Source organism: Polypterus senegalus, chromosome 8 (genome assembly GCF_016835505.1).
Source record: "Polypterus senegalus isolate Bchr_013 chromosome 8, ASM1683550v1, whole genome shotgun sequence".
Lineage (NCBI taxonomy): Eukaryota > Metazoa > Chordata > Cladistia > Polypteriformes > Polypteridae > Polypterus > Polypterus senegalus.
The window spans coordinates 24,712,782-24,740,559 of NC_053161.1; the positions used below are offsets into that span (position 1 = coordinate 24,712,782).

The following is a 27,778-nucleotide window of genomic DNA, read 5'->3' on the forward strand; positions in this document are numbered from 1 at the left end:
ACAACAATCTGTTGTTAGCCTTGGGGCATACACTGATAATTCTTCGACAAAGAACTTCATACCTTAGTTGATTCACAGGTACTATTCAGTTTCCAGTATGTGCACTCTCTGTCACATTGCGGGCACATTATTATTCGTCCTCCAACTTCAGGATCACATACCTCTATGCTGCAAACAATTATCAACAAATATTATAGAAGTTAAATGCAATTCACAAGTCATTTTATATAATATAAATCATATATATGATTAATAACATTGTCAATACCATCTATATATATAATTCACTAAGGCAAGACAACCATGGAAAGCACGCCGGAAGGGGCGTGGATTCACTAAGCGCCGACAAGTGAGACACCTATGGCGCACGCAGGAAGGAGCCACGCCCACCAACTCCAAGACCATTGGATACGACGACAACTCACAGAGCCACGCCCACCAACTCGGACGCGACGACACAGAAAAACTGGCGTCATTTATATTCGTCTGTCGTAGAGGTCACATGCAGCTCCGACCCATGTTGACTGTTAATAGAGGCATGTTTCTCGCGGAGGTGAATCGCCATATGCGGCGTGTAAAACTGTTTGCGAGGGGTATCCCATGGGATCCTTAAAACGTTCCTTTACAACTGAGGTTAAAACACAATGAAGTGAGCAGTCTTTAAAAAATGAGTTTTCGGTTACGACGCACGACCGTGTGCACTATAGCAAACTGTTTTACACGCTACATACAGCAATTCGCATCCGCGACAAACATGCGTCTTCTTAGATACTCCTGCACTTTGTACACACCCCTCCTACCGTGGTCGGGTGTCTTGGTGGATTATATATAGAAAGGCAGCCAAAACCGCACAGAGCAATGAAAAGTCTACGTGAGTCACAGGTGCATCTGGACTGTACAAAGACGACAATGACTCGTGTGACGAGTTGGAGGTGGTCACATGAGCAAGCAGTGTATACTGAACAAGAAATCAGCAGACTAGCATGATGGAGGGAGCGGAGTGGATATCCTTCTCCTCTCCTCCCGTTCCACCCTGAGCGCCGCACGGACGACTATGTGTTGGTTCGTTCCATGCATTGGTTAAAACCCAATGAAGGAAGCAGTCTTTAAAAACCAATAAGCCCTGTGCCTCTGTTTCATTACCGTTTCACCTGCTTCACCAATGCAGGCTCCGCAACAGGCGATCCGGCGGCGTCATTCCCATGACCTACCGGGTAACCAAAGTCTTTGGGTTCAGGGGGGAGTATGGTTACAAAGCTGAAACTTAAAGGAATTGACGGAAGGGCACCACCAGGTGTGGAGCCTTTCGCTTCATTTGACTCAACACAGGAAACCTCACCCGGCCCGGACACGGACAGGATTGACAGATTGATAGCTCTTTCTCGATTCTGTGGGTGGTGGTGCATGGCTGTTCTTAGTTGGTGGAGCGATTTGGCTGGTTATTTCCGAAAATGAACGAGACTCCTGCCTGCTAAATAGTTACACGACCCAACAGCGGTCGGCGTCCAAATTCTTAGAGGGACAATTGGCTTTCAGCCACGTGAGATTGAGCATTAACAGGTCTGTGATGCACTTGTATGTCCGGTACTGCACGCGCTACACTGAATGGATCAACATGTGTCTACCCGGCGTGGGTAAGCCGTTGAACCCCATTCGTGATGGAGACCGTGGCTTCCAATTGTTCCCCACGAACGAGAAATTCCCAGTACGTGCGGGTCATACGCTCGCACTGATTACGTCCCTGCCCTTTGTAAACCCCCCCATGGTCAGGTGACTTGGTGGATTATATATAAAAAAAAAAGCAGCCGGAACTGCAAACAATGAAAAATCAACGTGGAAACCGACTGAGGTGGTGTTTGGAAAATTAACAGTCAACGTGACTCACAGGTGCGTGTGGACAGACGAAAGCGACTCAGGTAGGGAGTTGGGGGCGGGCACTGCGTACTGAACGAGCGCCGTTCAAACCCGTCCTTCGCTTTGGAAGGAGAAAACGCGACGGCGCTCCTCCGGTTTTCAGTCACGGACAATTGTATGTTGGTTCGTGGCATGCATTGTTGCAATGTTACTTTTCTTGGTGGTTTATTAAATTACGGATTTTTCAAATGTTTATTTTTTCCTCTGTACTTAAAAATCATTTAAGTGGCCTGATTATGCGGCGAATGCTACGCCGCAGGTTGGCTAGTTTAATCTAATTCACTGTCACAGAAGGCCACAGCCAATCAGATAAGCATGGAAAACAAAGCAGAAATCAACCCAGTCCACTGCAAGATTCACTCTTATACACACACTGGTCTCTAAGTTAGACCAATAAGATAAGACTCTAGACTAAAGACTGAGTGGGAGAGGTGAATCTTTAATTCAATAAAACCTTTCTCCTTTATGATGTGCGCTTGTTTTTTTTGGAAATATCTATCAATGTATGCATTTTGCAAGTTTTAAACATATGAATAGATAACTGACATTTGGATTATGCAACCCAAGTAACATGAGATTTTTTTTTATGTTTCCAATATCATTTGCCATTGTATTGTATTGGTCACCATTTGCTTGTATTATATCATAAACATTTTTTATCTCCATTCTGCATGAAAACATGACATTCAAATTTTTTCTCAGCCATCACTACAAACTACACAGGGCAAGTAACATATTGCAAGTGCCACATGGGTTAGAGAGGCATCATGACCAGGAAGGGGAATGGTTCCTTGCCCAGATGGAAGGTTTCAAGAGGTCAATCAGGCATCCCAACCAAAGAAGGGAAAGGGGCCATACCCACCTAAGTATTCCCAAGGTTGACAGATGGACAGCCCGGACAGAGAAGAAAATTCCTTACCCAGACAGGAAGCCCCAGACAGACGCACAGGCGTCACAACCAGACATATTTGCAATACCTTCCCTGGCCAGGATGAAATGAAAGGACTGGGAAGGACTAGCTGTTCATTCCAACAGAATACTAGAAGGCAGAAGTCCTGGATATTGGTGCCCATTTGGGAACCAGCAGGGAATACTAGGAAATGTAATCTGGCAGAGCAGCCCTGCTTGGGCCCGTGGATGACGCAAGTGGGCACAGCAGGGAGATGTACTCCGTTATTATATGGGACTTCCATGTGACCTGGAAGTACCTCCAATGGGCATCAGCCCTGGCACAGGAAGTACTCCCGGTTCCACAATAAAAGGGACCACACTCCCTTATCCAGGCGGGTCTGAGCTGGGAGGACGGAGAGCAACACTGAACTGGAGAAGGGCAGTGTGGTGGAGAGAGAAGAGGTGGTTGTGCAGAGTAAGTTGTTTGTTTGTTACTTTGTGGTGGTATTGTGTTTTTTGAACCAGTTCACTCAAATGCACATTAAGAGGCAGCTTGCATGTGTGAAGAGACTTTTTTTTTTTTATTTTATTACTTGTCTTGTCTTTTAAAAATAACCCGAAAACAGAATTGTTCGGCATTTGTCATCCTCTACTATGTGTATAGGTGTTTTGAGCACAAGTGTCTGATTGTTGAATCGATGCTTATAAAATTCTATGTATATACAGTATGTGTATATACTGAATACACTCCTGTACATTAAAAAGCAAGTGTGCAAAAAGTGTTTTTTATTACAAAGAAAAATAACTGCGCTACTGTTAATTTATCACAAGACAAAAAAAATTAAGACATTAGTTGAAGGCAATACTACAGCCAGCTGTGGTTATCATGGACCACAACTGAGCACTCATGATAATTGAGCATTATGTCACTTAGAACAAAATGAACCGACAATGACTTTAAGAGGAGTTTTTTTTATAAGTTTAAAGTTACTTTACATACCTCCAGGTATTTGTATCTCTTGTTTTATATCCATAGATAAAACAACATAATCCAAAAAATGCTGCAACGACCAACATCTTGGTGTAAAAACCAAGCCAGGCAAAATAAATTCCAACCTTTTCTCCATAATACTTTCTGTTAAGCATAAAATACACAAAATATTAACAAAACACTTCATTGCTTTTAAAAAGACATGTTGCAGTTATTTACCAAAAATCTGTTATTTGAGAGAATCGTTTAGCACTGGGCAATTTCTGCTAAAAGCTGGGAAACACAACAAACATATTTCTTCCATTTCCTTTCAATAAATGCCCACGAAGATGACACATCCAAAAGTTATAAGCATAATTAATCCTTAACATTTTTTTTCTTTTTCTACTGAATGTACATAGCTGAGCATGATATAGGTTAGTCTGAAAAATCTAACTGAGTAGAGTTTAAACCAATCAAATATATATAAAAAAAAAAATCTTTAAGGTAGTAAAACTTATGCCCTAAAAGCAAAATTTCAGGAATAAATTAACAACTAAGAATTAACGATAAACTATATGAACTGTGTGAAAATCAAACCAAAACCTTACTAATTATCTTTAATAATAATACATTTAAAGTTATTAAAAGCAACTAAAACAAATTGATAATCCGATTCAACATATAAAAGGTCACTAATTACATAATACTTTTATGTCAAAAAAATTATTTGGGTTTTATTAATATTAATAACGTTTGTTGGAACATTAATTTCCTATTTGAAAATAATAAGCAATTTGGAAAGTACAAAGAAAACTTTGACCATATCCAAAGTTATAGGTAAATAATTAATGTAACAGTAGAAAATAATTTAAATACTGGTATCTATGGAATTTAAATTGAGAAAACTTTAAAATGTTAAATAATTATTGAAAAAAAAAGTAATTTCATACTGTACTAACATGGTAATAAAAGCCAAAAATGTAACAAAAACAAACATTCTAATGATCCTACTAGCAATGATTTTAGGTAAAAATAATAAAAAGAAATTAAGCTGAAGTTTATGAATTATGTAAAATAACACTATAATGCACTTGGTAAACTTGAAAAGAACTGCTACCTTATTAAATCCAAAGGCTGCAGCTTATAAAAGCTCCTAGGATGTGCCCATTCTCTATATAGAAGGTACCGTTCATTGGGGCATTTTAAATCTTCTGACTTTACGTTGAATCTACACTGCAACAATACCAAAGAAAAAAGTGTGTTACCATATATTTTACACATTCATACAATCTTCTTAATTATCACAGAAGAATAGTCTCAATGTTTCATCTCGTTTTCTTTAACACAACTGTGTACAATTTAGAGTCTCCACTCATTCTGGATAATGTATTTATCACCTTTATGTCCTAAAAGGTGCTGAGAGAACATAAAACAGTTCATGTTGCTACCTGATATTACATTGGATAATAACCTACAATAAATAGTACTAATGGAAGATAATGACAAGCTAGAAAACAAATCATAAAAAGCAAATCAGGAGTGCTTGAAGGAGAACACAGAGTATTTCCAATGTAATACTGAGCAAAGTTCAAGAAACACAGAAGTGAGTAGAAGTAATGAAGACACATTGTGAATACAACGGTAATATAACATGCTTGATTCCACTATCTGGTGTCTGGAATATAAAAATAAATTCAGAATGAAGAAGTTGTGAGTAAATTGGTGGAAGGAAATATTACGTATAGAACAAATTAAGAGCAACAAAGTGGAAGGTACTTGATAGTGGGAAGCAGAATATGCTAATCCTCAGTCACTGGAAAAATGGTAGAGGTTGGACAATGACCAGTTTCATGTGATAGGTGTGACTTTTGGAAAACTTGTAATCTACATAATTATTGTAAGCCACAACTATAACTTGGAAAAACACTGCACAAAGAGAAAAAGACAGAGGCACTAACACACACATGAACCATTATTATCATCTATGGCAAATATGTATCTGCTAGTTTTGTGTCATCAATTGTTCTTGGTCAGATTTATAAGGGAGTAGAGCTTGTCAGCAGAAGCCAGGAATGTTATTTAACAAGTCTATTATTTATTTTGAATTAGCTGAGTTACCTAGAGTAGCTCGAGTAAGAAACTTGGAAGATGAAAAGTAAAAAGACATTACAAATTATTCATTACCTTACTTTGTTACCCTTCATCTTTCTGTATTTAGTAATTATTGGTGGAACTGGAAATTGTCTTTCCCTTCTGGTGCAAAGATCCCAAAATTGCAATAAGTAAGTCCAAAAATGGTATGGCAGGTGGCCAGGGACCTTGCCCCACCGGGATGCCTGGGTCAGAGAAGGACCGGGAAGGGGGAAATATTTTCCCTGGATGCAAGAGGGCAGCCCCCCTGATTTCCATCCAGGACCACGACTGCAGAGCTGGGAAGCGCAACCCCACAGGGGTCCATGGTCCAACCAAGGGGCTGCCTGGATGGTTCCTAAGCCCTGGAGGACAGCACTCCAGCCACACCAGGAAGTGCTGCCACTCCAGGAACTGTGTATGCCCAAAGTGCTTCCGGGTGCAGGGGCATCATCAGCACCTGGAGCACATCCAGGGCATGACAAAAGGGCCACCGCACTCCCTTCGAAGAGCCGGAGTCGGGAGGAGATAGACGGAGCTTGCGACGGAGGAGTGAAGGCGGCGGAAGAGACAGGAAAAGGACTGAGGAATTGAGTGTGTGGAACTGGATTTGTGATTAGTGGAATAAATAAACCCGTGTGTTTTAGACATTGGTGTCGTGTCTGTCTGTGGCTGGGCTATCTTTTACAATGCTTAGGACTGAAAATTGTAAAGGAAATGCTTGAATAAAGAAAAAAGTTAAAATATAATTTGTGGGGATTAGGACCACATATTTTTTCAAGTGCAAATGTGCAAACCATCAAAGTACCATCATAACCTTTTTGACGCTTCTTCCCTGTGTCGATAAATCACACTGTACTATTTCATATAACCCCTACTTTTAAACTGTTTCTATGTTTCCCAGCTTGAAACTTCACTGTAAATATATAGTGGAAAAAAAAGGTTTGAGTTTAAAGGAAATATGATTAGTTACCCCATTTCTTTATGCACTTTGAGTCAGCTGTAGGATTACAACTATTTGCTTCAACCCAGAGCCACTGCCAATGCCCAATGTTATATGTCAAAAACCTGACTTAGTTTGCCTTAAATGTAACAGAGAAGCAGTGCTGAAAACTTTGTAGTGGAGAGAATATGTTCATGTCTCCAAATCACAAAAAGTAAGTCGGCAGAAAATATGATACTACTGGAGGTGACTTTGGGTCATGACAAGAATAATAAGGGGAAATGCCTGAAATAAGGAAAAGTTAAACAAAATTGGCAGGAATTGGACTGGATTTCTAGTTGAAAGGTAAGTGTGATAACCTTCACACCAGCATCAGAACTGGATTCTGACCCTTATTCTGACACTTGGCTGCTCCCAAGGCTAAAAATGATATATCAAAAAGCTGACATATGGCGAGTAGTACCTGTGAACCAAATTTCATGTCTCTTGCTTAAAAAAACAAAAAGGTGTACATACAAACAAACAGATTGTGCTCCATAGATACAGATGTAATATGAAGACAGAATAGCCAATTTAAATAAAAGTGGGCAGAAAAAGCTCAAAATATGTACAACTAAAATAAACTGTACTAAATATTTTGGCTGTTACTTTAGAAAAGAGAACTGTCTATTCATGCTATATGCTCTCCTCCAACTCCACTAAATGGATTTCATCTCAAGGCTAACAGGTACTTCAATGCTAAGGGCTTCTTCCTTTAACTTCCCTTCTAACACTTACGGCTTTTGCTTTTCATTCAGCACTACACATTAATGGCAGAAATGGCACAAATATTATTTGAATAAACAAATTACAGAAACATTATTTTGATGGTACAAGAAGAAATACTGTAATAATCCTCAAAGTGCTATCACCAGTGTAACAACAAAGAGGAACCTTATAAAAAAAAATCACTTGAAAAAGGACACTCCTACAAACTAGCATACAAACTAGAATATGATTAAATGGTGGCACTGTAGCTCCATAATTAACAGCTGTTGTGTCAGAAATGAAATTGCCTACAAACTTTAGAATAAAAATACAATATACTCAGGTTTAACCCAAGTCACACTTCTTTCCAAGATACCGACAGCAACATAAGGATTTAGTTTCCTGACAGCACAACATGAATACTAGAAAAGATCAAAGTGATTATTGATGCCACCATGAACCAGCACTGGCTTCAGGTAAATAAAGAATACAAATAATTTTCCGTGCAAATAAAATCAAGCTGATTGTTCTTTATTCTATTTCCATATGTTACTTGACGAAAATTCACCAGTTTCTGAGTGGAAAAAGAAGAAATAACAGGAACTACAAAGCCAGTGATTTATAAATGTTAAAAGTGAAAAAAAATGGCTCATTTACAAAAAACACTACTTGAATCTATAGATGAGATACTCCTGAACACAGATCAGTGTTTTAATTAATCACATGTGGAAATGCCATCCTGCATGAGATTACAAACAAAACATTTAGTTTGACTCATGTTATGCTATTGTGCCTATTACCTAACCTATATGTTTGTTTATGAGACTGAACAGCTGTTAACCATCTCCGGAGTTTCCTTTGATCCCAAGTATTCCTAGCTCAATGGTCATTAAACGTGTTTCTTTGTTGTGATTTTATAAAACTCTAAAAAAAAGACTGGGAAAAAGAATACTATATTTTAGAACAATGACAGAATGTTAAGGGGACAATTTGGTTGTTTCTTTAACAACAGTATTACTGCATTATAGTTTCTATTTTTCATCACAGTCTCCTTATATATATATATATATATATATAAAAATAATCTGCAGGCAGATGTAGTTGATAGCAGAATGCAGTTCAGGGTGGTTAATTCAGGTTTGCTTAAAAAAAAAAAAAAAAAGTCAGTCTTACAAATGTATTTGCAATCCATGCACTGAGAACAACGGTGCAGTGTGCCAGGTGCTGTTCTTTCGGCCTTCTCTGTTTACCGACAAATAAGTGTGCTGTGGCTGCATGTGTGAGCTCAGCAATTTTAGTTGGCAGTTAATTTGCCCTTTTTTTTTTAGTTTATTTTTTTCCTCATTGCCTCTCATTTCAGGATTAAATTTAATTTAGTCTCAGTTGTTGCTTTTTATTGTACAGCTAAAATGTTGGTAGCTGCTTTAAGTAGGAAGTGTTCTTTTGAGGAGCCTTAAGTGTATCACCTGAAGCAGCACAGACTTCATTAAATATGGATGTTCAATTAGATTCTGGAATAAATGCAGAATCCCCAAAAAATGAAAAAAGTAAACAGAAGACATCAAATTTGAAACACAAATCATCCAGTAACACTGGGACTACCACAGCTCCTCATCCATTAGCGCTTTTCAGAGTAATGCCTAAAGAAACACCACTGGTCTAAGTGCATTATAATGTTATAACCTTTTTACCAGTGCATCTACTACACTGCAGTGAGAAAAAAAATCTGCTGTACTATTTAAAATCAGAAAAAAATAAATTCAATACTAAGCAACTACTTTGAAATTCTTTAGTTCATGGAGTCCTTTTCAATGTCATCCTTATTTAGCACTTTTTACTTTTTTTTTTAGACTAATCACTAACCACATTCAGGAACTACCAACTTCCTGATTCCTTCTCTAATGTTCTGCTTATTAAGTGTTCAAATATACTAAAAATTATATTCATGAGCAACACACTTTAAACACACTGTGCTACTTTTTCAAATATAATTAAAAGTAACAATCCTTAAAAACAAATTAACTATTTTAAATTCAAATTTAGGCTCATGTATAGATAGTTTAAGGAATGTCTTGCATGTCTTCCACAGATTACTGACAGTAGTATAATATCAACAACATACAATGTCTAACACCACACATTAAATACAACTTCAGAAAATTCACAGCATACAAGAAACATGCATGAAGATGTCAGCTCAAGTTCAAGCAGCTATGAAGTAGCTTTATGACCAGTCAGTTAATAGTCCTGCACAGTTTAGATTACAGTACTTAGAGTGTTACTATCAGTTTTTATTTCTATTATTCTATGAAAACTTTCTAAAAGTGATTACTGGGTAACTGAAGACTTTTAAACACATTCATCTAATGTAAGGCCCACTTATGTTAAAAAAAAAAAAATACTCTCAGTTTTTTCCTTTTTGACACACATGTACACTTTTTTCCTTGTTTGCATTTAAGCATGGGCAGCATAGTGGGGTAATGGTTACTGCTGTTGCCCAATAGCTCCACAATACTGGATTCAACTCCCAGGCCTGACACTGTCTATGTGGAGTTTGTACATTTTCTCTGCATCTACATGGGTTCATTCAAAAAACACGTCTATTAGGTAATCTGGGGGCTCAAAAATGGACTTCCAGGGTTGGCTCCTATCTTCAGCCCAGTACAGGAGGAAAAGGCAGCATCTCTTTAAAAATCTGAACTAGACAAACACATTATAGATTGAATGCATGACTTTTAGGCAATTTGATTTCTCTTTAACTGCGGTGGGTTGGCACCCTGCCCAGGATTGGTTCCTGCCTTGTGCCCTGTGTTGGCTGGGATTGGCTCCAGCAGACCCCTATGACCATGTGGTTAGGATTCAGCGGGTTGGAAAATGGATGGATGGATGGATTTCTCTTTAAACACTGTTCCTGCTTTTTACTGGATTCATGTGTGATCGTGAAAAGTTTTTTTTTCTTTATAAGTGAGGGTGTTTAAACAGATTTGAAAAACAGTATTTAGGTTTATCTCTGCAGTTGCCCTGCAATGGACTATCACCCTGTCCAGTGATTGTTTCTGCCTTGTGCCTTGCTGGGATAGACTCTAGCTTCTCTCACCTCTGCCACAGATAAACGGGTTGAGAAAATGGATGGCTGGATTCCCTGATTACATATCATTGTAACAGTTTAGTTTAAGTATTGTAAACATGCAACTATTACTCATTTACACTTATGTAACAAGACTTTAACAAGACGTGTTTTGGTGTTAATTACACTTACTAAGCATCAGTAAGGTGGTTAATTCTTCTTTATAATGTAGGATTTAATATGCTTCTAAAACTACTTATGAATATGGAGGATTCACTGGCCATATATTGAAACATGAAATATGTCTCACATAAAACACTTCTGATTTCTTCCAAAGTGAATTTATTTTAGTAGGCCACACTGAACAGATGAATAACTACCCTACTGATGCTTTTATTGTCTTTAAGTACAAAAGAAGACTTTAGTGAAATTTTGTTGAATAAGAGTAAATAAGTAATAGATACAATTTTACTGTACCAAGGCTAAAATGTTAAACATATCACATACTAAACAGTGCATGGCTAATTATGTGAACAATAACAATGTACACAAATAATGGAAAGCTATTAATACTAGTTGTTAAATGCATTACTACTAATATTTTTGAACATTTTATCACAATTCTAAATACTGATAAATTTTAATTTAGTTTTTTTGCTGAATTCTGATGTTACTATAAGACATAATGTTGTAATAAAACTACAGTTATAAATCTGTTGAAAATAAAGTTAAAAAAAAATAATAATAATAATAAAATGTCCCATACAAGCAATAACAATTTTAAAAATCGTACACATTTTTGAAATACTTAACATTTGTTAATGTAGCTAATGCTATGGTAACCAATTCTAGAAATATGACAATAGAATGAAAATACTTTTATAAAATAATACATACTGAAGATATTTAATTATATCAATTAATTAAAAAAGATATAACACTTAGATTTTAATTTGACTTACATCATGTAGTGGAAAGGCAGCCTTGTACACTCCAGCATCCAACAGTTTGTTGATCCCAAATTTTCTTACTTTGTCGGTTACCTCATAGTTTGCACGACTCAAAATATAATTTGCCTTTAAGAGAAAGAAATGATCACTGCACAGATCCCTGCAGTTCAAAGGCTTTCCCTCATATGCTACAATTTATAAGGTAATATTAGTAGATATTAATTAAAAAACAAATAACCAAACAGACACATTTTCCCTTTTTTATATCACTGACACTGTTGCCAACAATGCTAAAGCAGTGGTTCTCAAACTCAGTCCTGGGACTCCATGTGGCTGCAGGTTATTATTCAAACAAATTATATTCTTAATTGGACCCCAACCCAATTATTTCCCAGTTTTTATGTTTTGAGGTCAATGTAGAAATTAAAAAATTATCTTAGGTAAAGTTAAATTAGAATGTGCCAAGCATGTACATCTGTTAAAGGAGCCTAATTTAGTGAGCTTTTTCAACTTGGTTTTTAAGATTTTCATTATTAATACATATTTTCTCCTGCTTTTCTAGATGTTCTGGTTATTTAATCCATTATTTATTAATGAGCACGTTAGTGGGTATGACTTTGAAGTAACCGTAGCATTTCAGCATTCAGTGCCGTTTGTCAATGTGTCTGCTCTGCTTGCTGTTATATGTCATTATTAGGATATAATTAAGGGAGCAAATAACACAGAAAAAAATGGCAAATTAACAAAAACAGCAAAAGAACTAGAGCAAAAATCTAAATATTTCTAAATGTGTTATAAATGTAAAAAAAAAATAAATGCTGCTGTGAACAGAAAAAAGGCCAGCTAACTGAATGAGATCTATTCAAGGGACTGTGAAACTGGTTAGAACAAAAACCTGTAGACCTACTGTGGGCACATAAACAAACAACAAAACATTTTCTAGAAATAGTCAGTGAAAATTGCAGTGATTTTCTGCATTTTTTAAAGAAAATCTCATTCGAAATCAGTTTTTAACTTGTTACTTGGTATATAACTGATTTTAAGAAAAACTGAAAAAGCCTACAGAAGCTGTGCTTAACTAATACTGAATACCTTAATATATATCCTAACTATAAACAGAGTTTATAAAATATAAAATAGTTCTACAAATACAGTATATTAGTAATACAGTACAACATTAAAAAACAGTATCAGTAAAATTCATACTATAATTACTAGATTATTATATTACAATGAATTTGCTCAAAGACATTAAAAAGAAGTGTACTCACAATTCTGCTTCGAGTTGATGGATTAAAAAAAGTTTCTTGATCTTCAATTAGAAAATGATTAATCCTTTCTTTTTCAAAAGGAGCAGTAAAATATTCTGTTTCAGGATGGATTATATCCTCACTTGGAGAAAAGATCTTAGTGAAGCAGTTAAATGTAGACGCTTTGCTCTTTAAATCATTGATCTGGATGGGCATTTGAAGGTGCATTACTTCAGCATATGTACAGAGAACATCCCAGGGTGTATGAACTTTAACAAAAACTAATTTCTCGTTCACAACCTATAAAGAAAAAAAAATGTTTTCAAAACCAGTTGACAATGTTAATAATCATGGAATGTACAAATTAGTAGAATTGACTTTGACACACATCTAATTTTAGTATTGATTGTATTTAACTCAAGATTTCTACTACCCTGTAGTAAAGGATTCCAAAGTTGTCACCAGTATCAGTTCCTATAACTACTGAGCACTGTGGCCCTGTGGCAAGTACTGCTATTTTACTGCTCTAAGAGACTTGGTTTGAATATCGTTCAGTCTGTCTCTATTCAGATTGCATAATGCCCTTTTGCATGGATGGGTATTTCTTAAAGTACTCTTAATTTTCTCTAATTTGCAAGGATGTGCATGTTAGGTTGACTGGTAACTGGTGTGAGTGTAGTGTGCACTGAACCTCAAGCCAGAACTCCCTCCAGCAACTAGCTGGTGTCCATGGAACACAGAGGTTTGTGAAGGCCTTAAAGGGATTGTGTGTTGCCCTGAAGGACCAGATAGGAAAGTGCTGAAATCTTGGTAATCATCTTTTCCCATATTCTTCAAGGGCATTTTGGTTTCTCCATTCCCAAAACAATAGTAGTCATGGTGCCACCTTCTAGCCTTAAGGTACTTTAGCCTTCTGCCAAGTCATAAAGACCTCACTCTGTTTTTGGAAGGAGGTCTGATACTTCTAACATCTTCTGTGTTTCTTGGTCTCTAGCAGCATGACAATGCTCTTATTCTGTTGTGCTTGCAGACTTTACTTCTCAGCCACCAATCAATACTACTTCCAAACCCGTTAAGTCTATAGTTTTGTCTAATTGTGACAAAAAATTGAACTCCATTAAGATACATTTAACTCTACCATAATTAGTAAAACAGCTGAAACTAATATATATATATTGTCAGGGATGCCAGGGGCAACGACCCGGCCAGGACGCCGTGAGGGACCGGATGTGGGTCTGTGCCCACCCTGGATCATGTGGGGGCCGCCTTCCTGGTTGCTTTGGGGGCCACGGGTTAAGGGCATGGAAGCCCCACCCTGCAGGGGCCCGGGGTCACCACCATTAGGCGCCCCAATGCCTTGGGGACCTGTTCCCTCAGCACTTTCGCCACACCAGGAAGTGGTGGGGGGAAGATTTAGAGGGGCACCCGGAGAGCTGCCGGGAGAACAGCCAGCACTTCCGCCACGCTGGGGCGTGGCCAACGAGGGAATGCCGGGAGACACCTGGAGCTCGTCTGGGAGAGGACAAAAGGGGCCGTCTCCCTTCATTCAAGGCTGGAGTCAGGTGGAAGCAGGACGAGGCACAAGAGAGGTTTGGAGTCGGCCAGAAGAAGAGGCATTTGTGGCCAGGACTGAGTGTTTGGGGTATTGTGCACGAACTGGGTCTGAGTGACCATTTATAATTATTGTATATATTTCTAAATAAAATACGTGTGGTGGTGACAAACAACATGTCCGCCTGTCTGTGTCCGGGTCGGCTCCACAATATTATATATATATATATATATATATATATATATATATATATATATATATATATATATAAATATAAATATAAATCTTGGGTCAAGACGTCATCATCTCAGAGACACTTTGAAGTCCCACAATACTACTTGCAAACAATTTCTCGGAGACACTTTAACATCCCACGAGACAAGGAAGTGAGACAAAAGGAGAGCTGCTGTACAGGCTTTTAAATGATCAACACACAGCGCAACATGCAGAACCAAGCAGGGGTTTGCCCCCTAGTATATATAAATAATTGTTTTTGAAAAATAAAAACAAAAATTAAGAACAAAAATTTAATTTCCAATTAAGTTTACCTTCCAAAAATACAGAAATAAAAACCTTGATAGGTACAATGTACATTAGGCAAAAACACTATTTCACATCTGTTTCACCATTTATTTAATCAGTAATTTACTCTAAGCATCAAAAAATACAAAGTAAGAAATCATAGTTTATAATTAATGTAAGGAAGCAAAGCAATATGAAATAAAGAATTTTTTACACTGTGTAACAAATTATGTTCCCTCTGTCTTTTGGTGTTTTTCAGATATATTGTCACCATGTTATTTTGTTATACTTCTAATCCTGGTAAACAGCAAGTTAAACAATTAATTCTTTAATAAGGATAATCTTGTCATATAATATAGCATTTTATAACAATGATTTACCACAAATATTTTATATGTATGGCTTGAAATCATCAGAATACCTTTCCTAATAACTTGACATGAAATTTAGAGTGACAAAAATGTGTATTTTAAATATTACAAAATAGGAATATTTGTTTCAATCTGATTTTTTTAAATCAATCTCTGACATTAGAAAGGAAAACTGATGCAACATTCCAGTCATACTTACAGAGCGTGCTGCTTCCAGTTCTAGACCCATTTTAATAAGACTTGCTTCATAATGTTCTCTTTTCATCTGTTTGTGAGAAGAAAGACTTTAATTTATATTTTGTCTAGTCAGGTACTGAAAATAAAAAAAGAAAAAAAAATATGACTTTGCATATGAAATGCATACATATCTACATATCTAATAAAAAATGGAATAAATAAGGCATGAAAGCATATGTATTAGCATACAGATAGTGTATTCTCATTTAAAACAATAGTGGAAGAAGGAATTCAAAATATTTATCAGGTGCTGACAGAGATGTTTAAATAAACTCTGGCTATGTGGGTGCCCTGTTCAAAAATATAAGATAGCACATTGTTTTTGTCAGTAACTACATTATAATCCACACTTACTAGAACTATACTTTCAGTGGTAAAAAAATCTCCAATCATACAAAATATGTATAAAATATATATTTTGTGACAAATGGCCATGATCATTACCCGGCCTGGTGGAAGGACAGAGGGAGAGACTGTATTCAGAACATTATCTCCCTCAAGACACTAGAGGGCAGCCCCCATGTGTTGCTACAGGACCACGGATCCCTGCAGGGCATGTCGGGACTTGTAGTTTGGAACAACCTTGTTGGGCTCTGTGGGTGCCACCAGGGAGTGCTGCTGGGTCCTTGGAAGAACCTCCTCCACCACACCCATAAGTGCTGCCAAAAGAAGGTTGAGAAACGCCAAGGAGCACTTCTGGGTGTGCTATAAGAGGAGCTACCTCACTGCCAATCAGACAGCCAGAGCCATTTGTGAGGAGGAGGGGAAGCAAAGTAAAGACAGAGAAGGAGAAGAAGAAAAAACTGTGTTTATTTATATTTGGTGCTGTGTACTATGTATATATTACACATACAATAAATATATATATATATATATATATATATATATATATATAAAGTGTGTGTGTGAGATTGTTAGACTGAAATCCGAATTTATATGAAATAGTTAACTGAAACAAAATAAATGAAGAACCACATGAAATCAATCCAACTTTATTTTACATGGAACATTTTATAAAGCAATTTAAGCAGTCCCAGATAAAGTCCTATGAAGTTTCAAACCCAATTACTACAACATACCACATAATACAGGAAAAAAGAGTAAAGATAAGCATTTTATTTGCAGTATTTTCTTATACATATGTTCATTTATTTGAAATGGGTGGCATACTACATAGTGGGTAATACTGCTGCATCACAAGTTTAGTAGCTGCTTCATATGCCAGTCTAAACTCTGTTTGGCGGAGTTTGCACAGGCTCTCTGTGTTATTGTGAAAAACTTCACTGATCTTTCCTTGAATCATCTATTTAATATTACGGTTAATAAAAATTTTACCGTTAAGCCCCAATTTTTGTTTCAAATTATAATCTGTGATAAACTTAAATATGGTACAGACATATTTCTGTTCTGCCAATAATAATAATGTCAGGCCAAAAAAGCAATAATCAGTAGGTCCAGGAACACAGAAACCAACAAAAGTCTAAAACTGGAATGACAATCTGATAGTTTCAAAACAAAAGCTCTAGATGTTCAAATCTGACTTATGTATTCTGGTGAATATTTTTGCAGTGAGTTTTGGTTGAGAATCTAGAAGAGAATATGACAAATTTTATCTACTGCTTGCAAAGGTTTCCAGATTCATCCATAAACTAAGCTTAACTGTGGCAGAATGAAGAAACTTCCCGGTCACCCAGTGGTAGCAACATGGTGCCGTTATCAACAACAACATAGCTGTGGCTATAATAAAACACAGAAAATGGAGGCACTTGTGTTAGAAAATGTAAATAAAAATGACAATAATAATATATCACCACTTCAAAGCAAAACTAAACTTCAAATATGTACAAAAAAAGTGTTCACAATACTGCACAACCCCAAAACCATAACAATTTCTCGCCTATAAGATATTGTAATAAATAAGGTATTTTATTTTACACAATGTTGGTAGGGAGTATGCAGATTGGAACAGTATTCACTTTTAAAAATAATAAACGGTACCACATTCATGTCAAAGTTAACAAATGGTTTTAAAACATACAACCTCTCAACACATCTAGCCCATGGAGGAACCTAGCCAGCCCTTGAGCAGTATGATTGTACATTTTATAATCTCCATAAATTCTCACCTAAATCCATGTTAAATTCTGGATTCTGACAAGAGATAATTCAGGTAGCTATTTAAAGTTTTAAAGTTTTTAAAATTTTGTTGTGCCTTTCCTTTCACCTTTAAAAAAACGATGTTCTGTAATTGTTTTTGAGGATGTACTATCCAAATGTATTTGTTAATTAGACATAATTTTGAGGATGTTAAAATATATTTTCATTTTCCTATGATGCCATCTTGGGTTTTGATGGACAAATATAATTTTGTGGATAATTTTGTTAAAGGTTCCTACTGCATTGTGAAGGTAAGAAGACCGCTGATGTGCAACACATGATATCACACAGCAACAGTATAAAGGTATGCACTGGGCACTTCTTCCTGGTTGTCCAAAACTGCAAATAAGTTACTGTAACTGCGCATCAGCTAACAGAATACATGCCAAGACAGAGAAATCAAAAGTTTACAATGACAAATTTCAGAATTTGCTACACAATAACCAATTCATTCTTCTGTTTAGCTTTAACAATTTTAAATAGCCTGAAACTTGCTCATATTATTACGAGTTTTGGCAGCATCATTCAAAAAGCAAAGCTAGAAGAAATGAAACTCGAGGACAGACAAAAAAAAAAAAAAAAAACACGACAACATTTTTATGTGTCACACAGTACATTTAAGGCTTATGTATCCATCTCATTTTGCTAGCACATACTTGAGTAGGTAATAGAGTAACCAATCATTTTTAAAAGTTGCACGACTAGCTGAACAAATTCAAGCTGTATAAAAGTAAGGTAGGAACATACAACATGACTTTGAGTAGAGGATTATATCAAACTTAACTCATCTAGCTGCTTGATCTCAATGCTTTGAGGATGTCCAATAACAAAACTAGGAATTGCAAGGGATTGACGGATTACAAAACTGCCTCACAACTTTTCAGCATAGCTTCAAATTTCCAACATATTGCAAACATTCTGACAGCCAACTGACATGCTGCTGATAGCACTGATGGCTACATGACTGTTGTCCAGGTATGGGATGTTCAGCTGCAGTCTTGGCTCATCTTTTTCCTGATTGCAGTACAACAACCATGAGACATTGGACAGATGAGCCATTCTTTTCTTTGTATGGGCCAAAAAAAAACCCACATTCTTTTTTTTCCTTCAAGATGCATCGTTAACGTTTACATTCAGCTGACTGCTCATTGGCTGTCAACTCTCACACACAGGAGCTCACCCCTAAATCTGTGGTGAGTCACACCACTATGACTGAGTCACTTTGGATCTCACAATACATGACTGGCAGTCATGGGTGTGTGCCATAGCTATCCATGACTTACTAAGATTATATGTATAAATAAAGGCTACGACTAAAATATTTTGGTAAACACTAAGTGGTGAGAAATTGGCCTTAGGTGTTTCAAAACTGTTCAGCTTCTATATCTCTAAAAAGTCCAAAAGCTGGACAGTACCACTTCTAGCAATAATAAATAATGAAGGTAAAAACATGTTTAATGCAAATGCAAGATAACATTACTAAAAAGCACTAATCAGAAAAGGGTAAAGAAAATTAACAAGATACTGAAAAATTTCCTAAAACAAAGTGAATTCTTCTATAAAGAAATTGTTCTAATATGACACAACTGTGTAAAATGGATGTTGTCTAAAATAAGCATGAGTCAGAAGGGTGGTGACTTGGGAAACCACCCAAATTAATATATCAACTCTAAAGGAATTACGGTCTTTCACATGTGAGATTGGATGCAAACAACAACTCTGACAGGACAGAGAGAGTAACCAAGTGAAAGCCCCTATTTGGTGGGGATGGTATATTAATTACATTAGACTTCAGTTACAGTGGAAGAGACTGATGAGAGTAACATTGACCTTCCTGGCAAGTTTACCTCTGCATTTACAGTATCCTGTAAGCACTACCTTTGCCAAGCCCTGAGAAAACACCACTCAGGACAGATATATCAAAGTACGGGGAAATGCAGAAGGAAAAACCTGGTGTGGTATTTACAAAACCTTGAAAGACATGTCATCTTCCTGTGGGACTGTAACACTGGGCCAAAAGCATAAACAGTTTAATAAGATGCTGCTTAGAATGGCTCCCGATAAAAACCCACGGCAGTGATTTGTGTTAAAATTTGCCTAGACTTCAGTGTGCTTTTGATTCATGAATCTACAGCACAGCACCAATAAAATCTAGCTTCCCCCTAAAGGGAAAAGACTTGTTGTTCAAACTGAAGTCTATCATTTTCATCCAGGGAATTATGACAACATGGGGATGTGACTTAAAAAGTAAGGGATTGAAACTATAATGCATGTGTTACATAAATAATAATCTCTACTTCAGGTACTTCTTTGGCATTCAAAGGAATGCTAGTAAAACACACATTAAAACAATACAAAGAATTGTCTATAAAGCACTGTCAATGTAATCAAGAACAATGAATGAGGAAGTAATGATGTTAGCAGTATCAAACTGTGCAGTTCTTACTTGAATGCTTAAATTTAAGATTGTAATTAAATACATTTCATCATCTGAGCACTTATTTGATCAAAATTGCTTGTAACTCAAAACCATTCTAAATTAAGTAGAATTAGCATGTTTTCTGTAAAAATGCTTAAGCTAGTGAAGACTGGGTGAAACATTAAAATACAGAAGTTGTTCTGCTAGTAACTCATGTATGACATGAATTCTATGAATATGTAATTATGTGAGTGTTTATAATGAAGAGGATCCAGCACAATGTTAGAAGCATCTCACTATGCCACCAACATTCCTCGCTAATGGATGGGACATTGTGCGTCAGCATTCTCCCACTTGGCCTTTGCTTCTCTCCGACCTGAATATGTATGTATACAGGATTATGCATTATATTCTGGAAATGAATTTTATCTTTTAAAGCAAGTTAAATGCATGTATCTCTTTTTGTACCATATTTCTCTCTTGTACTTATTTTCCGCCATGAGCACAAAAGGGATGGTATTGGTTCTAGTCAATTCTGCAACAAGAAATACATCTAAGAGGAGAAAGATCGCCCTCTGCTGCATACAACCACGCACACCTAAACGGTGGCTGTCTAAAGGTCCCAGGTGCTTTACTCTTCAACTGATGTTCTGTGCTGTGTTCCTCCCATAATGCAACTCACCACATCACAATCCTACAAATGGATCCAAGCTGCACTACCACGACAACAGCAGTCACCAGGGAATCCTGACCATCTACCAGACACCACTGCATCTTTGAACTTCCTCTTCCAACCAACTCCACTGGCCTCCCCTTATCTTGCCCGCTCCACAGTTCATTGAACAAGACTACAGCACCTTTAGAGTCCCTGTGGCACTCAGTCTGGCTCCTTAAAAAAACAATGATTAGCCAAGTTGATTCTACCGCTTTCATCCTCTTCTCTCTCTCACACTAGTGATCAAATCTTTTCTCTGTTCTTTCCCACCCAAACCTGCTGAGGCCTTCATAAACTTTAGGGGTGCAGGCACACTAAAAAAAATCCACGGAGCCCTAATGCGGGATGGCTACGCCAATCAGTCTTCCTCAAGTGAATGCCTAATTAGACCATTCCCTCATTAAGTCTTCACAGACACTCATCGCTCCTATCCACACCCACAATATCTGAGCCACACAGATTTAAACCCTACAAGCACTTGTGCTAATCTGCCCTAGACCCCATATGCACTTCATAACAACCACTACATAAAATCATCCTTTAGAATCAAATGATGGAAAGATACTGTTATTATATTAGTCAGCTCAGCACATGCTAATTTTGTAGAATGCCCAAGGAAGGTGGGTAGCCAGATGGCCAAGGATTGTGACTGTGTCCGACTTGGTCTTTGACATTCTCTGTTATAAGTGACCATGGATTAACCTAAGGCATACTGTGACTGGTGTTTTAGTTTTCCTCTTCTCTGGTAGCAACTGGCCATATCTCAACAATAATACTAATGGAAATATATTGTTAGGATGCACTGTATGTTTAAACAAATCTGTTTCTCTATGTTAATAATTTATAAAGATTGCAATGGAATTTTACTTGTTAAAGAACTCTGAACCAGTACACAGTGAAGAGTACTTTACAAAAATAAACAAATAAAATCTGTTTTACAAAATTATAAAAATTTGGATTTTAAAAATCTCTCACCAGTCAGTATCAGTAGCATATTAAAAAAAATGTGTGTTTCACAACTCTACACCTATTTTTCTTGAAAATATACAATAAGGGAGAGAGATAGAGAGAGCGAACACAACCATTTGGGTTTACTATGTATTCAGGTTAAAGGATGACATATCAGTAATATATTCAACATTAAATTACTGTAATTCCTATACAGTTAATGTAAATCAGACCATTGATTTCATTATTACACTTAAAGTGTTAATTTAACTATTATTAATGAATTGTTAAACTATAGCTAGTTGACAATGAAGAATTTGCGCATAAAGGTGTGAAATATACTGTGCAATATTTTTTCTTTTAAGTAACGTGCAGATTACTAATTATGAACTCTACATCAATATAACACCCTGTGACTTGAAGTAAACACACTACTTAACATTGTCAATCTTATCCCATGGATTATCAAGGCAAAGCATCTTAATGTTTTTGCAATCTATTTTCACAGGCAACCATGTAAGAACGTGTGTCAGTTTCTCTTTAAAAACCAGTAAGTAGGTATTGCAGAAAAAAGTCAAGAACCCAAACGGACACTAACATTGCAGGCATTTAATCCCTGGTTACTGGTGCCATAAGGGAACAGACTGTAACAATTGCACTCCCGTGATGCTCTGAGGAAGACAAAATTCAGTGTGTTTCATTACATGCAGTTTTTTTTTTTTAAGTAGTAAATGTATGTGTGAAATGAACAACTAAGTTTTAAATTAGTGCATAATGTGAAATGTGCTATATAAAACGTTACTTTGTATAGTATATACATTAATGACTATATTTTGACCGTTTCTATAGAAAAAAACTTAGGGGTTTTGAGAACATTGAGTTGTTATAATTTATTATATACAAAAGACATGCTTTGATTTTATTTGTTATGTATCAACTAGGCCCATCTGACTTCTGTGTAGAAAATCTTTCACCAGGAGTGATGAGTGAACTTCATGGTGTTCATATTACCATTAGTTCATAGAAATCACGGTGTTCATAAATATCATTGAACTCTGCAAAATGCACTGAAGTCAATGGGAAAGGACCGACTGAACTAGATCTAACTGGATTATAATGGTGCAATCACCTTTAAATTGTCACTGAGGGCTAGGAAAATGTCTGTCTACTATACTGGACCAATTATTGTGGCCAAAAAGGTGACCTGAGCTGTGCGGAAGCAGTGCCAACCACTGCACCATCATGCCTAAGTGAGATCAAAGAAGATAGAATGCAGTCAGAAACGTGAAATCATATACTTCGCCAAAACAAACCAGAAATCCCAAAATCAGAGTCAAAAGTCAGAAAAAATACACAAGATTTTTAAAGGAAGAAAATTCACAGTGGTGTGTCATGATTGAAGCCTCCGGCTCACTCCGTTTTTTTGAAGTCATGTTGAAGGCAATCCAAATTGTTTGTGCTGATGCTTTGCACTTTTTCTTCTATCAAAAAAAAGAAACATCTTTTAAATAGTAAAAATATTTTATTATTATTATTTTATAGAGTCTCCTGTGTTTGGGGCCGGGGCATCTTTAAGGTTTATTTTTTATCTCCACATGGCTAATTATGCATGCATAGTGCATGCGCCTCCTTCTGTTATACTGACATTGAACTCAAAGATCTACCCTCAAATTTGGCAACAAGCAGAAATAACTCCTTATTTATACTGGGTATGTTTCATAAAAAAATTTAGAGAACCTGCATTATTTACTTATCTGTTCTACCACTAAGTCCCACAGAGTCTCTAATGCAAATGGTTAGCATTATACAGTATATCCGGTTGCGGTCCTATTCAATGTTGGCTTTTACAGCTCTGGGGGATGTTGCACTGGCCTCCCAAAGCATTATAGGCGCTGGAGAAAAACATTATCTTAAACCAGCCAATTTATCGGTAAATAATTCAACAAACAAGGGTGAACGTGAATGCAGAAAATTAACTGTGAATGACGATTTGACAAATTACACTGATCAGCACTATTTGCCAGTTGTGCGCTACTCAATCACCGTATCCTATGAATGTACTGCCCTGACAATCTCTTGACTTTCGCCTCTTGTTCATGGTATAGCCCCATCACCCACAGTCAAGTAATCCCCTTTCTTTTAATAACAATAAAGGCTGGGTGATGCCTTATCCCAACAACATCACACCTACTCCACAATATATTTCTGTCTTTCAAAACCTGTGTAAATGCACAGTAACTTTTACAAAAGCAGTAAATACTGAGAATACCACATTACATTTTAAATGGTCATAGTTTAATAGAGCTATAATGAAAATGATATGAAAGCTTTGGCTCATTTTAACATGCATTGCAATGAAAATAAAAACAAGTTTTGTGATTTCTGGATTTAGACTAAAACATAAAAATGTGGACTTAACAGCTTGTTTAATCAAGGAAGGAGTCTCCAATTAAAGGAAGATGTTGAAAACAATAGGCCACAACAGGCCTCCAGAATTGACCTTAAGAATTACAACTGTATTACATTATTTTTTTGTATTCTGCTTTATAATAGCATAGTGCAAAATGTGAGGTGGCTGAGGTGAACAGCCCCCCTGAATGAAGCAGCAGCTTTGTCTAAAGGGATTATTTAAGAACTTTGGGGATCTTTACTAAGTTAACTGCAATGATTAAACAATACAATTAAATTGAAAAACAAAAGTAAAAACTACTTTTCTCAGGTGGTGTGGACGGCAATTCTATTTCAATTACACTATGTGTGTTAAAGCAGATTTCTCTTCACACAGATGACACTCTTAGCAAGCATCCAAGAAGCAAGATTTGCCCCTGCCGTATTCACAGAAGCCTTAACTAATTATACTCAATATTTCATATTTATGCTTTGTTACTTGCCTGACTGCTTCTGAATGTCGTAGAAAACAAAGCCAAGTAAACTTCCTCAACACAGATGTTTTTGTCACCAAGTGGAAAAATCCACAAGTTTTAATTTGAATAAAAACAAATAAGCTAGTCAGATTACAGGTCAAATCATTAACGTGAAAATATTAAACAAATGCTCTATAGTATATTTGTTTTCAGCAAAAATGATTCCAGTATGGACAGGTGCGGAGGTACTGCAGGGATTACCATGAATGGACTTTCTGTATTAAAGTAAAATGGCCTTAAACATGAAAGCAGTGTTAAGTGTAAAATAGAAGCTTTAAAACCGTAAAACATAATAATAATTACATAATATAAAAATGCCAAAAGTAGATCTAAAGTAAAAGTTAACAGAAATTTAAAGAAGATGCTGTTCATTCTGTTAAGAAAAAATAATTACACATTTTTTATATAATAAAAATAAAATAATACATTTTGACTAAATTAATTATAAAAAAGGGTATACATTACCTTTTTTCTCTGAAAATGATATCTTTTTTCATATTCTTTCATGTCCTCATCTTCATAGGCCAAAACAAAATCAATCCTTCGTTTACCATCATTAAAAAACAGGGAGTCACTTTGCTGGTTAAACTCCACCTGTGAAAAAAATGAATTTGCTGGTAATCCTGGATGAACTTCAGCATCATGCTCCTCTTTCATAATAGTATACATGATTGAATATAAAGTGCAGTCTGGTTTAAAAACTACACACTGGGTACTATCTGAGCTTTCTTGCTTGCAGCATTAACCATACTCCTCAAACCAGGATGTAAGCCTGCAGTAAAAGGAACAGCTTTTGCAAATTAGGAGACACACCTTATTGTCTCACTTGTCACTTAGCAAAATCTTGTCAAGCTATGTTTCAGTTTACCTAAACCTCCCTCTTTAGATTTACATAGCTTAATTTAAAAGGACAATAGACTCAGTAAAGACCAGCAGAATGCATGTATAAGAAGTGCAATCAGTTTTCATCAGCGGCCATGCACCATTAATTAACATAATTAATTTATTACAAACACTCAAAAACTTATACTAGTGCAGAATACACAAAAACTACATTTACACATTTTTATTTATTTATTTTTTAACTTTTATATGATGATACTAATATCATTGCAAACTAAATTATTAATGATCTTTGAGAAGTCAGGTATGGATTATAACTGTAACACAAGTATTATAGGAATGCCCAGTCCTTCCATTCATCATTTAAATTTACATAATTCAATTAAAGTGTCAAGGGCACTGGATTATATCTGAAAATGTGTGTATGCACCGTGTCCAGGGTTGGTTCCTGTTTTACCCATGATGTTTTCAAACAGACTATGAACAACATATAGATTTAATTAAGGTTTCATGTCTGTAGACTCAGTGTCTAGGAGGAAGTAGGCTTGGGATAAAATCCATAAAGCAGCTCATGCTACCCAGTAATATCATTTTTAGGTTTTTTCTGTAGAAAACCTCATCTCTCTAACAAAAGTTGTGTTGTAAGAGAATCAGTGTGCCAGAAACTATTAGCTTTTGCCAGGACTAAAGATCAATTAAATTTAAATGGTACAACAACATACATTTTTTTCTAGTTGTGAGTTTCATTGTAATATTATACTATCATCTTTTATGGTCTATAAAGGGCACATTAATGGAGCAAGGTTTTAATGGTCCAATATAAAATTAAGATTGATTAACTGCTTGTCAAGGAGTATATACAGTAGGTATATGAAAAAAACATTCTTCAGTGCATTAAACTGGCATGCACACTTGTGATGTCGATTCTAAGAAAGGTCTCTCTCACACAGCATTTTCTTTTCCAGATACCATAAGCTTTAAATAAGTGAACGTTCCATTCATGGTCTAAAAGGAGACAGACTACAGCGCTGTAATTACCAAAAAAGCTACATCCACACACGTTGTATAAATGTTTACTTAGAATAACTGGTTGAATCCAAGTGTCACAATAAAAAATGAAAATTTTTAACCAAAGTATAAGTGGCTGGGGGTAAAAAAAAAATCAGTATCATTGGGTTAAAAAAAAAAAAAAAAAGTTACATGGTATGACCCTTTCCGATTAGATATAAATCACAGATCATCAACTTCAATTAAATTCAGAATATCATCAAGATGGAAGCCGAATGCTTTATAGTGGATCATGTAAGAACTTTTCATATTCTTTTTTGAAACTTATCTTGCCTCCCGAAATCATCCAGCATTTAAGCCATTACCAAAAGCTCACAGAACTTTGAAATGCATGGTATCATTTTCTGTCAAACTTGCATTTTATAGAATTTGGATAATATAATTTATCAAGAGATTTATGAAAAGCAAATGCATGACCGCCTCCAGATAGAAGAGATAAAACAGCCTCTCAGATTTAGTGAATGTTTGAAAGTTTAGCTCGACAAGAAAAGCTACTTTAATGAATTCAGACCTTTTTATTTTGTCCTTTAAGTTAAAATGGACACAGATTGACTTTGGAAAGTGAGCTTGTTTTAAGTGCAACAGCTTACATTTTTACTTGGAAAACAAATGATAAACACAGATTTGAAATTGCTGCTTAGTAAACTTTTTTTTTTTTTTGTAAGATTTGTACTGTTTATCATTTATTGCTATGTGTCAAAAAGCATAAGTTTTGGTAAGAAACAAGTCCTACATAATTAAAATGGTAATTCATATTCATATTTATGCATCGAGGATTACTAATCATCACGCATGTTTGTAGAGGATAGACAACTCACAGTAGGTATGCATGGAAGTTATGCGGAGGGTTGCTACTGTTCTGTGATGTCACACTGATCACACAAAGCATGATAGGCAATAAAATAATGTTTGCCTAAGCAGGCCACACATTTAATTTCCAGGAAAATATTTGGCAAACGTTGTCACCAGTGAAATCCGTACATTTGCTGTGCAAAATCCTTGGGTGAATTTCGCTGATCAACTTCACTAAACACATACAGCACACTGAACTTTTACATAATGCTCTAATGAAAAGTATAATATTTATTATTTGTTAAAAACACATATCTGGCTACCTTCTCAGTCTTACGAATGACCCCACTCAATGTGTGCCTTGT

General features: G+C 36.1%; 1 protein-coding gene across 1 annotated transcript in view; it reads right to left on the bottom strand.

The window, feature by feature from the left end:
• LOC120533844 (anoctamin-6-like) overlaps positions 1–27,778 on the bottom strand; it is a 136,753-nt gene that overhangs the window by 53,533 nt on the left and 55,442 nt on the right. The window contains 7 exon segments of the mRNA XM_039760880.1: positions 63–168; positions 3,806–3,940; positions 4,896–5,011; positions 11,628–11,741; positions 12,887–13,165; positions 15,510–15,575; positions 25,176–25,304. Of these exon segments, the coding sequence (XP_039616814.1) occupies positions 63–168; positions 3,806–3,940; positions 4,896–5,011; positions 11,628–11,741; positions 12,887–13,165; positions 15,510–15,575; positions 25,176–25,304 (945 nt within the window).